The 14,916-nt window shown below is 53.8% G+C and overlaps 9 protein-coding genes across 9 annotated transcripts; 5 read left to right on the top strand and 4 right to left on the bottom strand.

Annotated features, from left to right (window-relative positions):
* Positions 1-244: 244 nt before the first annotated feature.
* On the top strand, positions 245-1,511 carry N7462_001668 (putative pectin methylesterase; the record flags this gene model as incomplete). The annotated part of the gene is made up of 2 exons (XM_057073394.1): positions 245-865; positions 942-1,511. 2 exons carry the CDS (start codon positions 245-247, stop codon positions 1,509-1,511), a joined length of 1,191 nt encoding a protein of 396 aa, XP_056937035.1.
* Positions 1,512-1,719: 208 nt separating this feature from the next.
* Positions 1,720-2,364, bottom strand: N7462_001667 (uncharacterized protein; the record flags this gene model as incomplete). Its single annotated transcript, XM_057073393.1, has 1 exon — positions 1,720-2,364. One exon carries the CDS (start codon positions 2,362-2,364, stop codon positions 1,720-1,722), a length of 645 nt encoding a protein of 214 aa, XP_056937034.1.
* Positions 2,365-3,016: 652 nt separating this feature from the next.
* On the bottom strand, positions 3,017-3,922 carry N7462_001666 (transcription elongation factor DST1; the record flags this gene model as incomplete). Its single annotated transcript, XM_057073392.1, has 1 exon — positions 3,017-3,922. One exon carries the CDS (start codon positions 3,920-3,922, stop codon positions 3,017-3,019), a length of 906 nt encoding a protein of 301 aa, XP_056937033.1.
* A 190-nt stretch (positions 3,923-4,112) lies between these two features.
* Positions 4,113-4,454, top strand: N7462_001665 (uncharacterized protein; the record flags this gene model as incomplete). Its single annotated transcript, XM_057073391.1, has 2 exons — positions 4,113-4,157; positions 4,221-4,454. The coding sequence occupies 2 exons, from the start codon at positions 4,113-4,115 to the stop codon at positions 4,452-4,454; spliced, it is 279 nt and encodes a 92-aa protein (XP_056937032.1).
* A 716-nt stretch (positions 4,455-5,170) lies between these two features.
* N7462_001664 (GTPase-activating protein RNA1) lies at positions 5,171-6,439 on the bottom strand (the record flags this gene model as incomplete). Its single annotated transcript, XM_057073390.1, has 1 exon — positions 5,171-6,439. The coding sequence occupies one exon, from the start codon at positions 6,437-6,439 to the stop codon at positions 5,171-5,173; it is 1,269 nt and encodes a 422-aa protein (XP_056937031.1).
* A 363-nt stretch (positions 6,440-6,802) lies between these two features.
* N7462_001663 (copper metallochaperone COX17) lies at positions 6,803-7,240 on the top strand (the record flags this gene model as incomplete). Its single annotated transcript, XM_057073389.1, has 3 exons — positions 6,803-6,830; positions 6,962-7,023; positions 7,100-7,240. The coding sequence occupies 3 exons, from the start codon at positions 6,803-6,805 to the stop codon at positions 7,238-7,240; spliced, it is 231 nt and encodes a 76-aa protein (XP_056937030.1).
* Positions 7,241-7,581: 341 nt separating this feature from the next.
* On the bottom strand, positions 7,582-9,489 carry N7462_001662 (dolichyl-P-Glc:Man(9)GlcNAc(2)-PP-dolichol alpha-1,3-glucosyltransferase ALG6; the record flags this gene model as incomplete). The annotated part of the gene is made up of 4 exons (XM_057073388.1): positions 7,582-7,861; positions 7,906-8,964; positions 9,020-9,182; positions 9,252-9,489. 4 exons carry the CDS (start codon positions 9,487-9,489, stop codon positions 7,582-7,584), a joined length of 1,740 nt encoding a protein of 579 aa, XP_056937029.1.
* A 1,125-nt stretch (positions 9,490-10,614) lies between these two features.
* On the top strand, positions 10,615-12,331 carry N7462_001661 (putative nucleolin protein Nsr1; the record flags this gene model as incomplete). Its single annotated transcript, XM_057073387.1, has 3 exons — positions 10,615-11,214; positions 11,277-11,578; positions 11,701-12,331. The coding sequence occupies 3 exons, from the start codon at positions 10,615-10,617 to the stop codon at positions 12,329-12,331; spliced, it is 1,533 nt and encodes a 510-aa protein (XP_056937028.1).
* A 956-nt stretch (positions 12,332-13,287) lies between these two features.
* Positions 13,288-14,810, top strand: N7462_001660 (uncharacterized protein; the record flags this gene model as incomplete). The annotated part of the gene is made up of 2 exons (XM_057073386.1): positions 13,288-13,423; positions 13,579-14,810. The coding sequence occupies 2 exons, from the start codon at positions 13,288-13,290 to the stop codon at positions 14,808-14,810; spliced, it is 1,368 nt and encodes a 455-aa protein (XP_056937027.1).
* Positions 14,811-14,916: the final 106 nt, after the last annotated feature.

Below are 14,916 nucleotides of genomic sequence, written 5' to 3'. Positions count from 1 at the left end.
TTCGACCCCCAACCTACGTTCGGACGACCACCACCTTGGGCATAGTCTCGTTTGGACTGATATGAATCAAGAGATTTTCCGTCTCTGCCGCAATGACCAGAGATCTTGCAATTGGCGTCTTATTACTAGGCACAAGCGTATAAAAGCATAGCAGAATCCACCGCACTGTTTGGGGTCTCTCGAGCCCAGCGCCCTCCCCCAAACTCCCGAACACGAGAGGGCCCGGCCGGCTATTCTAGCAATCATGCTCCACCTATACATTCTCACCCTATTCACGCTCGTCTGGCATGCCCTTACTGTGCATGGCGCCGCCGTGAGTCAAGTCTCGCGCCAGAAATGCCAGGCCTCGGGCAAGCACTGCCCAGCCGGGACCATCATCGTCTCTGCCTCTGACGAGCGCGCCGACTTCACAACTGTGCAGGCTGCCATTGCCTCTCTCCCTGATGACAGCTCCACGCAAACGATTCTCATCCTCGCCGGCTCGTATGTGGAGCAGCTCAACGTCACCCGCGCCGGGCCGATCACCCTGCTCGGCCAGACCGATGCCTCGACCGACGCCACCAAGAACCAAGTCACTATCACCTGGGCCGCAGCGAACAAGGACAGCACCGGCCAGAGTGTCGATAACGTCTACTCCAGCGTGCTTGTCGTGGCGCCCACTCTGGACGCGAGCCTGACGGGTTCCGGGACGACGGGCTATGCTGTGCCCGATGACACCCCCTTTGGAAACAAGAACTTCCGCGCGTATAATATCGACTTCACGAATACGTGGGCCGAGTACTCGGACGGCCCGGCTCACGCGCTGAGCTTCAGCAGAGCCAATGGCGGCTTCTACTACTGCGGGTTCTACTCGTATCAAGACACGGTATAGTTCCGCTTCCTTCTCTCTCTCTCTCTCTCTCCTCTCTTCTGCGAACCTAGCCCTAACCAGCCCTCCGCAGGTCTACGTCGGCAAATTCGGCAACGCCTACTTCTATAAGTCCATCCTCGCAGGCCAAACCGACTTCCTGTACGGCTTTGGCACGGCCTGGATCCAGTCCAGCGAGGTCCTTCTCCGCGGCTGCGGCGGCGGCATCACTGCCTGGAAAGGCACCAACACGACCTTCACCAACAAGTACGGCGTCTACATTGTAGACAGCAACGTGCGCGCGGCCAATACCTCCGTGGCGCCGGATATCGCGGGCTCGTGTGCACTCGGCCGCCCGTGGAACTCGCAGCACCGGTCAATCTTTGCGCGCTCATTTGAGGACGGCAGTATCGAGCCCAGTGGGTATATCGACTGGGTGGTCTCTGGGGTTGCGCGGTACGAGCCCGGCGTGACGCTGATGGCGGAGTATGAAGTGTATGGGCCTGGGTTTAATGCGACAGGCCGGAAGGAGGGGAATGTGACGACGGAACTGGGGAGTGCCGGGTGGAAGCCGTATAGTGAGCCGGCGAGGGTGTTTCAGAACCAGGCGGGAGTGTTTGGAAATGTGGGGTGGATTGATTGGGAGACGGTGGGTGCGAAGTGAAGATGGGAAGGCGATGTATGAGGGAGATGGGGTGGCGTGCAAGAAAAGGGTGGTTCTCTCACACTCTTTTTTGAAATGGACGTGGACGTGGAATAGATAGGATAATACGTCGAGAGAGCCTTGTGTATACAACTACCAGATATCTTATTCCCGCTGTTCATCTCATCTTTCATCCCATCTTGTGTGTATCATATTCGAAAGTGCACTGTTACCCGCAACTGCCGTACACGTTCAACCCGCCCCCCATCACATCCTGGCACCCACTCCGCTTGCGATCCAACGACCGCCGCGTCTCGCGCCCGTCCTTCTGGATACCTGTGCCATCATCCTGCTCTCCCGGCAAATGAATGCCCTCAACGCCGCCGCGTCCGCCCAGTAACTCATCCAAGCGCCCGAGCCGCGCCAAATAGGCTGCCCCGGTGTCCGCCCAGACGCGGTACTCGCAGACGCGCAAGCCGCCGCCGCGGCCCACATCCTCAGCCAACGCGACGCGGTAGATGAAGGTCTCGTCCCAGGCATGGCCGGTGTCCTTCCAGGTGAAGGTGGCGCTGCCGCGGAGGGCGATAGCCTGGGAGGCGTCGTCGACGAGCCAGAGGTCGTCGGACTCGAAGGCCATGGACTCGATGCGGAGGTGGTCGGCGAGGAGCTCGAAGTAGCGGGCCACACCATCCTGGCCGGTGAAGGAGCGGCCGAGGAAGGGGGCTAGCTGGGGGAGGCCATGCTCATGGACGAGTGGGGTGGGCTGGGTGGTGAAAGTTGCGAGGAGGGTGGATATAGGGGAGTGGGAGGTTGAGTTGGTGAGGGCAGAGAGGAGGGCTTGCACGGGTTCAATAAGGGTTGTGCGGGGGACCATGATGAATTGCAGAAGATGAATGATAGAGAGGGAATTGAGCAGAGAAGAAGATCTTTCGAGAGATGTTAATTGGGGGGCGGGGTTGCAAAGCAGGTAGCTGAAGACGAAGATCTATGAAGTTGAGATTGAGTTGAAGTGATCATAGGTTGAGGACTTAAGCGTAAATGGACGACAGATGAAGAATGATGGGAGAGTTTGGAATCGTAGAACCGAGCGGTCCGTATGCTGGAACTTACATAACAATGACGTCCAGATATTTGATATTTTAAGACTTCTTATGCAAGGAAAATTGAGAGGGATATCCTGTGATGATACAGATCTCAATGCTGCCATTCAGTTCCGAAACACTCTTGGTCACATCAGACAAAGTTTGTCCACTCAAAAGCTCCATTTCCCGCAATAAAACACATCGTAGCTCATCCCCTGGAAAAGGCCACAACGAAACGCCAATGCCGGCTTTCGCAGTGAAAGCAAAGTTCTCAAAAATAGAAAAAAAAAGAGAAGCAAAATGAAAAAAAAAGAGATTTGCCAAGGGAGAGAGAGGGCAAACAGAGAACACCAAGACCCCGGTGAAGTGGTAAACACACTCCCCTGCTAAAACATGCATTCGCAAGCGAGGATTACCCCCAGATGATCATATTTGGATTGCAAATCACTGGCGCCATGACTTGCCGCAGTTCACACACGTACAGAAAAGGGTCATTGGTTCATCAGCACTGCGGGTCTGCGCCTCGGTGTAGGTCACTTTGCGCTGGCCGCATTTGCCACATTGCAAGCTGGTACTGATACTCCGTTCTTGTTGGGCTACCATCGCATCGTTCATATTCTTCTTCTTGATCTCCTCATCCTTGGCAATCTGCTCCGCAGATCGCAATTCATCGGAGGTCATGCGCACGAAATCGTTGGCACTGATCTCAGCTGAGACCACACGGATACGCAACTGCATATTTGATTTGTTCTTCAGATTCTGGAAGAGACTGCGCATCTTAGTGCGGTAGTCCTCTTTGGACTCAGGGCCCAAAAAGTCATATGCAGCAGCTTCAACCTCTGCGGCCTTTGAAAGCACGGTCTTTGGGGGTTCGGTCGAGCCCAAGCATAATCCATCATACATCAAACCGATACATCTATCGCGTACCTGGTTTCCAGTCACGCTGGTATCAACTTCATCTACCTTCCATGTCCGCTTTTCGGGATCCAGGGCCCACTTTGGCTTTGCCGAAGTTGGTGTAGAAGATGGAGTACCATTCTGTCCCGGTCGTGGGGATCCGCTGGTGCCCCGGCTCGCTACGGATGCGGATGCGGATGCACGGGGCTTCTGTTTGTGGACATCGTTACGCCACTTCGTGACGATCTCGTTTGACAATCGGGCAATGTCCGGATCTTGGTTCTGCTTGAACTTGTTGACGAGGATACCGATGCGGGTCTTTCGCAAAAGAGCTTCAGTGGCCTTCACGCCATCTCTCAGTTCCTTGAGCAATCTAAGGATATCGGCAGTATCGGCCTGTGTCTGGGCCTTGAGCAAGGACTGGGCCACCTCCTCGATTTTGCTGGCCTCCATGACCACGATGCAGCGATGGGTAGATATGGGCGTGATCAAACGAGAATCGAGGGTAAGGAATGATCGGTGTGAGTGTCTCCGTTGCGTCGCAGCCTATAAAGACCTGTCAGTGAAATCTGAACTAAAACCACAGAAATTGACATAGTGGGGTCTGCGAGGAGCGGTTTGAGATACAAAAATGCAGTGCACAATGCGCATCTCATTCACACCGTCCTCACAAGCCGAAGGTCGAGGGGTATGTAGCTATATTGTCGCAAGACTCGTGCCCCCTCCACAAGCCCTAACATCTAGGAGACAGCGCAAACCGAGGCAGAAACAGATTCTACCACAGGAGGACAGCGCATATGCCCACCATCTCCAATCTGAATGGGCTTCTCATAGATCGAGAGAGAAGTTTGGAATGGTCGAAGGGGACGATGCGCTTTTCAAATTTGCTTTGCGACCGCGGATGCGGAGTGAACAGGGCGAGGAAAGGATGGAGCAGTTTGCGCAGGCACTTACCCCCAAGACACAACCAACGATGATGAGCTGAAAGTGTGGCTAAGCGATTGAGAGATTTATCGAGAATCTGGATGTCGAGGGAGAAATCTTGGTCGTCAGGGGGAAGAGTTGAAGAAATCAAAAGAAAACCAAAGAGTGGGAAGCTCCGGAGGTCGAGTGCCAAGACCTGACTGCCCGATTCGGAAACTTCTCACTCCATCAAAGCCCCGCAAGTGTCATGTATACAAAAATCGACTTTGAGTGCCATGAAACATCAGGGCCTTCTTTAAAGTATATTAAGAGAAGTGGAATCGCAGATAGCTTTGCGAAAAAGACAGGATTTAAAAGAGATGGCCACCCAGGTAAAAACCGGTCGTGTATTCACATCTATATGGAGCAAAAGTTTTCTTTTTTTTAATGTTGTATCCTCCCAAGACACCAGAGCTCGCGATGGCTATGCATATGGTATGGGCAAAAGCAATGGGGATTATGTGCAGTCATCATCGTCAACAGGGTATATCAAGAATGGGGGAAATGGTGGAAGGAGATGGCGTCAGGGTCGTCAGTCGGGACCTCATGCAGTGGAAATGAAACGAGAGCGCAGGCGCATCAATCGTGCTAAAGGGCAAAAATGACGCTTATTTGTGCCCGGTGCGTGGAAGCAGCCCATCAAGTCAAAACATCAAGGTCAATGACTCTAGATTCCGTGTAGGTGTTGGAGAGTCAGAGACAGTCCAAAGCATCGGCAGTCGAGCAATCGAGGCGGGTCTATAGACCGGTCTTGCCCAGTACGTCAGCAAGTTCATCGACATCCTTATCCGCCTTCTGGGCCACCTTCTCCTCCTCGGCACGATCAGCATCCTTGAGGTCCTTCTCCGCCTTGCGCTCCTCTTCCTCCTCCTCCTCCTCCTCTTCTTCCTCTTCCTCTTCCTCCTCTTCGGAGCCCTCTTCCTCGAGCTCATCCAGCTCATCAACACCCCAGGTATCTTCGGGGTCCTCATCGGTACCGTGCTCCTCTTGGCGAGCCTCCAGAAGCTCACGCAGTTCGGTGATGTTGGGATCCTCATCGGAGAAGATATTTCCATTCAGCTCAACACGGCGCAAGCTAGGGAGAGCGGTCTTGGCGGCGTGGGTGAGGGCTTTGACACCATCGGCCTTAATTTCGTTGTATTGCAGGCGCAGGGTCTGGACCTTCTGGTTCTTGTTGGCAGCCAGAGCCTGGGCGACCTTTACGCCACCGCGGGCAGAGAGCAGACAGTCTCCCACACCCAGCTCGATCAGAGCCGGCCAGCCCTCCAAGACACTGGCTAGAGCGGTAGAGCCCATAACAGTGAATGTGTTATCCTGTAAATCCAGAACCTCCAAGGCGCTTGCGTGGCGCAAACCATTCTTCAGAAGGTGGGAAATACCCTCCTGGCGAATGCCGTTCTGGGTCATCTTAACCGATTTCATGCCCGCGGCATGCTTCTGGTAGGCACGTGCCCATGCCTCCATACTGCCATTCTCCAGACGGTTCCGTCCGCAAACGATGCTTTCCAAAAGAGCAATATCTTTGCCCTCCTTGCGGGCTTCCTCCTTGCGCTCGGCGAGTTTGCTCAGCGCATCGGCAATCAGAGTACCGGCGGCAGGTCCCAATCCATTGTTGTTGAGGATCAGGTGGCGGAGTGGGGTGTGGCGCGACAGGAAATCGACGAGGGGTGCCTGAGTGTTCAAACCGAAGGCGTTATCGGACAGGTTCACCGTGTGGACAGAGGGAATTTCGAGGATGGCATCCAAGAGGGACTTCAGGGCAGGTGGAATCTCGGACAGAAGGCGAGAGGTGAAGATGTCTGCGAGGTCGGCGATCTCCAGGCTCTTCTGGGTTGCGATGACGGTTGCAAGGCGCTCAGAAGCACCCACACCCAGAGTGTTACCGCCAAACCGAATTTCAGTATAGTCGGTGTCTTCAACAAGAGGCTTGATGTGAGACTCAATGTCTTCAGCAGTGTCAAGCTTGAGGCCTTTGCCCTCAAGCGTGAAGACCTTGTGAGGGGCCATGGCGGGGTAGTAGTTTCAGGGGGAAACGAAGATTTCAGATTAAAGGATTGTGGGTTGAAATTGGGGTGGGTATTGATAGTAGAAGAAAGGCAGTGAGCAGTGGAAACAAGGCTCGTAGGATAGGAGAGTCCAGAAGCAGAAGGGGAAGGCAAATTCGAGGGCGGCAATTGGGGTGTTTTTGTCGATAACAAAAAAAACCACTACGGTGACCAGAGCGGACCATTTGCGCAGGCGCACGCATTAATAATAATGTTGCGATGGTCTCATCGCCATTGCTCCGACGTCTTTAACACTCAATCAAACCTCCTCTCCACACTCTTTCTGCAAGCTTTCTCTGTTGACACACCCACTATCACCTGCAAAATGTCGTGGCTTTTTGGTTCCTCCAGTGGTAAGCGCCAATTGCACTGTATCTGTGCCAACCGCGGACCCGGCATCTAGTGACTACTGGTGCAAGGCGCAAGGGCCCGCGAGATTGGCCGTTGATCGTGGAATAACAGTTTGCTCACAATCCATTTATAGAAAAGAGTGCACCTGCTACCCCTGAATCAAAGGCTCAGCCTGCTCAATCCGAAAAGCCTAAGGTACTCCCCGGGACGATTTGAAGACATGAGTCGAGATGAAGATCCTAAATGCTGACCGACCTTTCCTCTACGATAGCCTTGCTGCGTTTGCAAAGACGAGAAGACTGCCCGCGATGACTGCATGCTTTTCTCCAAGTCCGATGATCCCGCCAAAGAGTGTCAGCCTATGATCGAACAGTACAAGACATGCATGGCTGGCTTTGGCTTCAAGGTCTAGATCGGAATGGGAAGAGCAATCACTTGTATAATACCGCAATTGTAACATAGCAGGATTTGGCATATGTGACTGGAGTTTTATTTTCTTTTAAATGTGGACAACATGGGCTTCTGGATAAGTGCGCCCAAATTGAGGTCTTGGAAATCCGTGCTAGCATTTCTTGCGTCGGACAAGCATAGAGGCCAGTTCACGAATACAACATCTCATCTCTTTGATTAGGAAACCTTGTCGAGGGTGGAAAAATCAATCAATTGGAATTTTGCTAGGGCCATTATCTCTACATCGACCTATTCGCATTTAATGGGGTATCACTGAAGCACACGGTCAACCCAAGGCATTTATCACTGCTTCTTCTTACGGCTCTCTTCCTCCGCTGCCAGCCGATCGATTTGACGACATTGGATGATCAGCTTCTGCATGCACCATAGATATGCCAGTCCAAACCCAGCGGCCCCGATTAGTGCGTTCAGGACCACCCACAGATCGGGCTTGCCGGGTGGTGGAGGAACGAAGGCCTCGAGAACATGCCATCCACCCATAGCGGTGTAGAATGCAACGTGCAAGACTTTGCTCAGTAGATGAGGTTCGAACTGAGCGCTGGGATCCTCCAGAGAAGCACGACTACGAAGGATCTCAAAGGAAGTCGGGGGAGACCCATCAGGTACGCCCAGAGCAAGGTCATAACAATATAGGGCACTCGAAGCTCCTCACGCTTGAGGAGGGGGTAAATAGTCCAGGAACCAAGAATATTAGCCCAGCCTACCCAAGCACGGTTTTCCTTGCTTAGTCCACCATCGCCCGCTAGGGAAAGTGTCATAGGGAGGAGAGGTAGGAGGACGCTCTTCTCGTGCACCTGGAAAGAAAAGAGAAAGAAGCCCCAAGAGACGCATGATAGCGCCGGAAGGATGAGCGAGGCACGAGGATGGCGGAAAATGATAGCACAGGGAACGACGATCGAGGCCAAGGTGGCACCGAGCGAAGCTTGCTGTAACAAGGAAGCATCGAAACGATTCAGCTTGTAGAAAGTATGGATGGCGCACCAGGCATTGGCGACCTTATCTTCAAAGAGACCTCGGGCAAATGGAAACACACGGTTAATGGTCTGTGCCATCTGGAAGAGCAACGCATACGCCACAGAATTCCTCTCCAGCGAAATGGGGAGTCCCTGAAGAAGCGGAGGCTGCGGTGATGTAGCGATGATTTCTCGGGCTTCGGTATTCGTGGCACCCAACAGAAGAGGGGCAAATAGGAGGGCGAAAGCAGCGACCGTAATCAGAGAAATATTGATGAGCCGAAGAATTCGGATTCGTGGGAATATACAAACACCCAGCAAGTACGCGAACATGACAGGGGCATAGTACAGAGCCATTTGCTTGAACCCCAAAGCCCCTACAAAAAAGATGCAAGCCCAGAGCATCCGCCCGGCCAGTATGGCATCCAGGCTGGCAACCATAAGACCAAGCATAACAGTATTGTACTGGAAATGGCCATGGTCGACGAGGATGGTCGCGGGTTGGAGGAGGATCGCAACGAGAGCAATGGAGGCGGACCATGCATGGACACCTTGCATGCGGGTGTAACGGCGAAGGAAATTGACGACGGCTGGAATGTAGACAAGATATTCGGAGATTACAACCGTGGCGCGCATAAAGACCTTCAAATCCGGGCTCTCGAAGCCACGCGACTTGTCCAAAGCGAACCACGCCGGATCAAACACAGTGCCGCTATTTTGGTTAGTAAAGCCCCGATGGTCAAGAGGTGGAGGTCGGCAGATCATACATTTTGCCCAACAGCCAGCTGTGATATGCAGTCAATGGTGGGTAGTCTAGACCCCAGTACTGCAAGTCATAAAGGTACCATTTTGCCATTGGCAAGTGCGTGGTGAGCTCCATCCAATGTCTCTGGGCTTCGAAGTCGCCATGCATAGGAGGTACATTGAACCCTGGATTGTATTAGAAATTTCACAGATGTCATACATTTTAAACACATCTCGAAGGCTAGGATTACGCACCGGAATAACCCCAGAGACCGACAGCCCATCGGAAGAGGCCAACAGCCATCAAGATGAGAGGTAGAATAAGCCATTGCGAAACACCCGCACGAGCAGCCCAGAGAAACGAGACCAGCGGGAAGGCAGGGGATTGTGTACCATCTCCATAATCCACGATCAGATTGTTGTTCGAGCCGGGCGCGATCGGGATCTTCCTCTTCTTACGAGGGCGATGGGATGAGGGAGTGGGAGGGGCCATCACGAGACAGGCCAGGTAGCAACTTCAATATGTCCCATTGACCGGTGCCTGGAGAGGAGGAACCAACACACAATAAATCGGGCAATTTAGCCCCGTCTAGTGGTAAACCGAGGGGAGAAAGTGTGAACGTTGTTGGAATAACAAGTGTACCTTGAAGGGGCCCAGAACTCGGGACTCGAAGGTGCATCAAAAGGCCGGCAGAACCGAGTACGTAGAGTTACACGGGATTGGGCAGTGGCGGGCGGTGCACCGGCAACCGCGCCGTCAAACTGAACAAACAGTTGATAACGTGAGTACTTGCCGAAGTTCCTCGAGGTACCCGCTTGGGGCTCCACTCGCCGACCGCTTTTTGCGCTGTTTCTCTGTTTTTTTTTTTTTTTTTTTTTGAGGCTAGTGTCTGGTACTAACTTGTTTAAGCAGGCGGAGTGGCGTTTCTGCCAGCCCCCGACTTTTTTTCTCTCAGAGATTTTTTCTTATCAGAAGCTTCGCCCGGTCTGCAGGACTTTTTTCTTTCCTCCTTCATCCTCTCCCATCTTCTTGCCTTACTTTCGATTTCAGCTCGAGTGTTAGGCCTTTTCTCTATTTCAATCATCCCACTCCTGCAATCAAATAAGTACATTCCCCCTTCCCCTTCCACTAACTGACGCGGCTGCGTGGGTTCCGTACTTTCAAAGTACTTCAACAGACATTTTAAGTGGGCTTTTCACATCGAGGGCTGTGGGCTTCAAATACTGCATTTCTATTTCGTGGGCTCTGTGGGACATCATTCCTCGTGGGTTTCATCTTAGTTGCGTATCGCCGGTCTCTGTGGGCTTGAACTCTGTCCGTTGCGGGTTACTTGTGGGTATCGACCAGCTGTGATCAGATCACTCCTGGCTGTCTTTTCCATCTCTTGAGGGTTGTTTTCACTTTCTGTCCCATTCAAATCACGGGTTGCTACTGAGGGATTTCGTTGGCTCTGCCGCACAAAAAAGAGAAGAAGAAAATCCGAGCAAAGAGCAAGAAAAAGCACATCACCTGAAACACATACCTACCCTAAACACCACAGTACGTGGGATGTGAAAGAGGCCCTGTGGGTCTTTTGAACGGAATGCTAACATGAATTCTGCTTTATAGTAATTCAAGATGTCGAAGACCAAGGTCGCCGCCAAGGGCTCTGACAAGAAGGCCTCCAAGGCACTGAACAAGGTCAAGGATGCCGGTGTCGCTAAGGCCACCCAGTCTCCTGCTGCCAAGAGCAAGGACGTTGCCCGCAAGGTCGCTGCCAAGGAGGAGAAGTCTTCTCGCAAGAACAAGAAGAAGGAGCCTACCCCCAGCAGCTCCTCCGAGTCCGAGTCCGATGAGGAGGCCGAGTCTAGCTCTAGCAGCGAGTCCGAGAGCGAGGAGGAGAAGCCCGCTCCCAAGAAGGCTGACAAGAAGGCCGCTAAGAAGGCTGAGTCTTCCTCTGAGTCTGAGTCTGACAGCGATGAGGAAATGAAGGATGGTTCCGAGAGCGAGAGCGAGTCCGAGAGCGAGAGCGAGGAGGAGAAGCCCGCTCCCAAGAAGGCCGACAAGAAGGCCGCTAAGAAGGCTGAGTCTTCCGACGAGTCCTCCTCGGAGTCTGAGTCCGAGGATGAGAAGCCCGCCGCCAAGGAGGCTGCTAAGAAGGAGGAATCTGACTCTTCCGACTCTGAGTCGGAGTCGGAGTCCGAGGATGAGGCTCCTAAGGCCAAGAAGGCCGAGAAGGTATGCACATTGTTAATCCTTTTACAAACTACTTGATCGCTAATATGTTTTCTTGTCTATAGGAGTCCTCCGATGAGTCCGGCTCCGACAGCTCCGACAGCTCTGACTCCGAGTCCGAGTCTGAGTCCGAGGACAGCGAGGATACCGCCAAGGTGTCCAAGAAGCGCAAGGCCGACGAGGAGCCCGAGACCGCTACTAAGAAGACTAAGACCGCGGATGTTCCTGAGGGTGCCTCCGCCAACCTCTTCGTTGGTAACCTCTCATGGCACGTTGATGAGGATTGGCTCCAGCGTGAGTTCGCCGAGTTCGGTGAGCTCTCTGGCTGCCGCGTCGTGACCGACCGCGACTCTGGTCGCTCGCGTGGGTAAGTTTGACGCCTTTTTTCATTATTCACTCACACTTTCCTGTCCATTCCCTTTCTATTTCACCCTGTCTGTCTCCACGGGAGTTTTTGAACCACTTGCTGATTTGAGATGCGTCGAACAGTTTCGGCTACGTCGAGTACACCAATGCTGCTGACGCCGCCAAGGCTTTCGAGGCCAAGCGTGGCACTGAGATCGATGGCCGTCCCATCAACCTGGACTATGCCGCTGCTCGCCAGCCCCGCGACCAGCAGGGTGGCCGTGACCGTGCCCAGTCTCGTGCTGGCCGCTACGGTGACCAGACCAGCCCCGAGAGCGACACCCTGTTCGTCGGAAACCTGCCCTTCAGTGCTAGCGAGGATGCCCTTCGTGACGTCTTCGGTGCTCAGGGTACCGTCCTCGGTATCCGCCTGCCCACCGACCCCGAGTCCGGCCGGCCCAAGGGCTTCGGCTACGTCCAGTACTCTTCCGTCGACGAGGCCAAGTCTGCCCACGCTGAGCTCTCTGGCTACGAGCTTGAGGGTCGTTCCCTGCGCCTGGATTTCAGCACCCCCAAGCCTGCTGGTGAGCGCTCTGGTGGCTTCGGCGGCCGTGGCGGCGGTGGTTTCGGTGGCCGTGGTGGTGGTGGTGGTGGTTTCGGTGGCCGTGGCGGCGGTGGTCGTGGCGGTCGCGGTGGCTTCGGCGGCCGTGGCGGCGGTCTCAACAAGGCCAAGGGCAGCATTCCCGAGTTCAAGGGCACCAAGGTCACTTTCTAAGCCTTGCCATGCAATTGATTTTTCGTTGTTCCTGCAAATTTTCTGCGTGTAAGCTGGGTCGCTAAAAGTTTCTGTTTCTATTATTCTTCATAGCTCCATAGTCCTATAGTTTGCACACCATAGGCTGAATGTAATTCCATACGTGACGATCTTGAATTTGAACACTTGAATTTGCACCTTCGCTCCCTTATTTCGACCCTGTTTGTAGGGTAGACCTGCCCCATGACATCCACCTGCGCATTCCTCTCCGCACCGTCAATGGCGATCAATTGATGAGGTCAGTCCGTACTGCCGGCCCCCACCGCCCTGTGTTCCCCGCATTGAATGTTGGTCTTTGTTGTACAAAGTCGTCGAACGTGCGGACGTCCGTTTCGCGTTGGTGGTCGTAGAGTCAACTGGTTTAAAATAGTCCTAAATCTTTTACTCTGCTCTAGAACTAAAACATCCTCTCCATTTGCTATCCTTCTTCCTCTCCTTCCCTGCTGTGTGGCTGTTCATCGTCGGCTTTTGCCCCCTCCTCGCGTCCTTTTGGGGTGGCCTTCGGTGGCTTCCGTCACGGGCTGCAAATCACCTGTCCCGTCTGCTGATCACCTCATCATCCACTTCTCAATCTTCCCCCCTTCCTTCCTGAATTCACATTTTCATCTCCTTTACCAACAGCTTGCGATCTATATATCCTCTTCCCTCGGTCAGCACTCCTCTGCGTGCAAAGACTAAGATAGAAGGGATCGCAGGTGCCGAGAGCGGTTGGGCACCAGGGATGGGGCCGATCACCCATCTCCACTCTCCACATTGATAAGATAACCTCATTGATTGATGTTCTTCCCCACGCTTGACCGCTCTTGTTCCTTAGACACCGCGGTGGCCTGATCTCGCGCTTCCTTCTCCCCCTATTTCTATCTTTTGACCCTCTCTCACTCCCCTCTTGTCCTCCTCCCTTTTCCATCTCGGTGGCCATGCAACCAAACCACTGCGACCTACTGGGTCAGGTGCGGGAGCCCAGAGCCGCCAGTCAACTGATGCGCGATGGCCAGCCGCGCGAACAGCATGGTCAGCCCCGACCATCCGGTGCGGCGGCCATGAGATCAGAGGGTATGTTGAGCCCCTCGTATCCCTTTTATACCAGGATCTAGCATTTCATTTTTCTCCTTTGTCCCCCCTGCCGATCTGGTTTCGTCATGTTTCATCGATCTTAACTTGACAGCGCTCCATTATGTATTCCATCTACTCACTACGCTATTATATAGACTCCTGGATCGAAGTATCATCGCAGCCATCTTCCTCATCTCTCTCGTCAGCCGCCACAAATGACGATATCATCACAACCGGTCTCCGGGTGGAACATCGTGAGGCAGGCATGTATCAGCACCGAAGTCGCCGACGGCGCCTACAGCATTTGGCTGCTGTCACCACAGCCCAGGTGGACTATTCACCAAGAGATGCTAGTCTTGCAAGTAGCAGTCAAGAAGAATATGAAGAGAGTGAAAGCGAGCCAGATCCATCGATGAGCAGTTCGAACGAAGACATCAACATTAATCGCCCAACCCTACATGCTTCCTTGCCCGCCCCTTCTCAATCCGAGGATATGTCGAGTGACGATGAAGATGATACATCAACCGCCCTGGGGATGGGCATTAGCCCGTCGCCCTTTGTCCCTCAACCAAATGTCTTTTCTCATCCGCCAAATACCCACGATCCCTCCTGGACTCGTCCTTCCGAATCGCGCCGTTCGCAGCCCAGTGTCCTATCCAACTCCAGTCGTCGCACCGCGATTCGGAGAGGGTCATACCCCAGCTCTCGAGCATCACACAGATCCCAAAACTCTCAACATAGCCCATACAACATGATCTCGCCATCCCACCATGCTGACCATGACGCTGCTCTTCGTTCCAGCCTCTCCACTCTTCTGTCGTGTGCCGCCGCTGCACGTGGACTCCCCAAAACAGATTCGCCTCGGATACATTCCGGCCCATCAGCGCCTATACAACCCGCCTCGTTCCGGTTGGTAGGAGAATCCATCGCGATGGGCGAAGAAAGTGGCGAGGAAGGTCCCTTATCGCCCCGATACACGGAGACCAGCCCACCGGTGGGCCCGTCCCGCCGGAGACATCCTGCTTCCACGACCTCATCTACCCCGCCCGTCGCGAAAGAGAAACGCCGCTCGACTTCTCCAAAGGACCGCAGTGGCACCTCCAGAAAGAGCCGCCGGGCCAGCATGACAGACCCCAATGGTCCTGTCAGCCCGACAATCATGACCTGGGTCATCAGTGCTGGTGTCGTGGTCCTCTTCTCTGCCATCAGCTTCTCTGCCGGGTACATGCTAGGCAAAGAGGTTGGGCGAGCAGAGATGGGCATTATGGGAGATGGCACGGTCCCAAGCGCCAGGTCATCAGCGGCATGCGGTCAGGAAGCAGTCCGTGGTAGCCTCAAGAGGCTGCGCTGGGGCACTGCTGCTGCAGGGTCTGCCAGCCTGGCCTAAACGAGTCCTATGCGTAGTCATAATATGAAATATGAAACGGCCGACGACCTGATGGTTATGATGAGAGTATGAGTGTTGTTATGGCGCTGAAGGAAGAACAGCCCCA

Source organism: Penicillium macrosclerotiorum, assembly GCF_028827735.1.
Source record: "Penicillium macrosclerotiorum strain IBT 26536 chromosome Unknown utg000002l_segment0_segment0, whole genome shotgun sequence".
In the NCBI taxonomy this organism is placed as follows: domain Eukaryota; kingdom Fungi; phylum Ascomycota; class Eurotiomycetes; order Eurotiales; family Aspergillaceae; genus Penicillium; species Penicillium macrosclerotiorum.
Note: the sequence above shows the minus strand (reverse complement) of the source record. Positions and strands in the feature narration are given on the sequence as shown.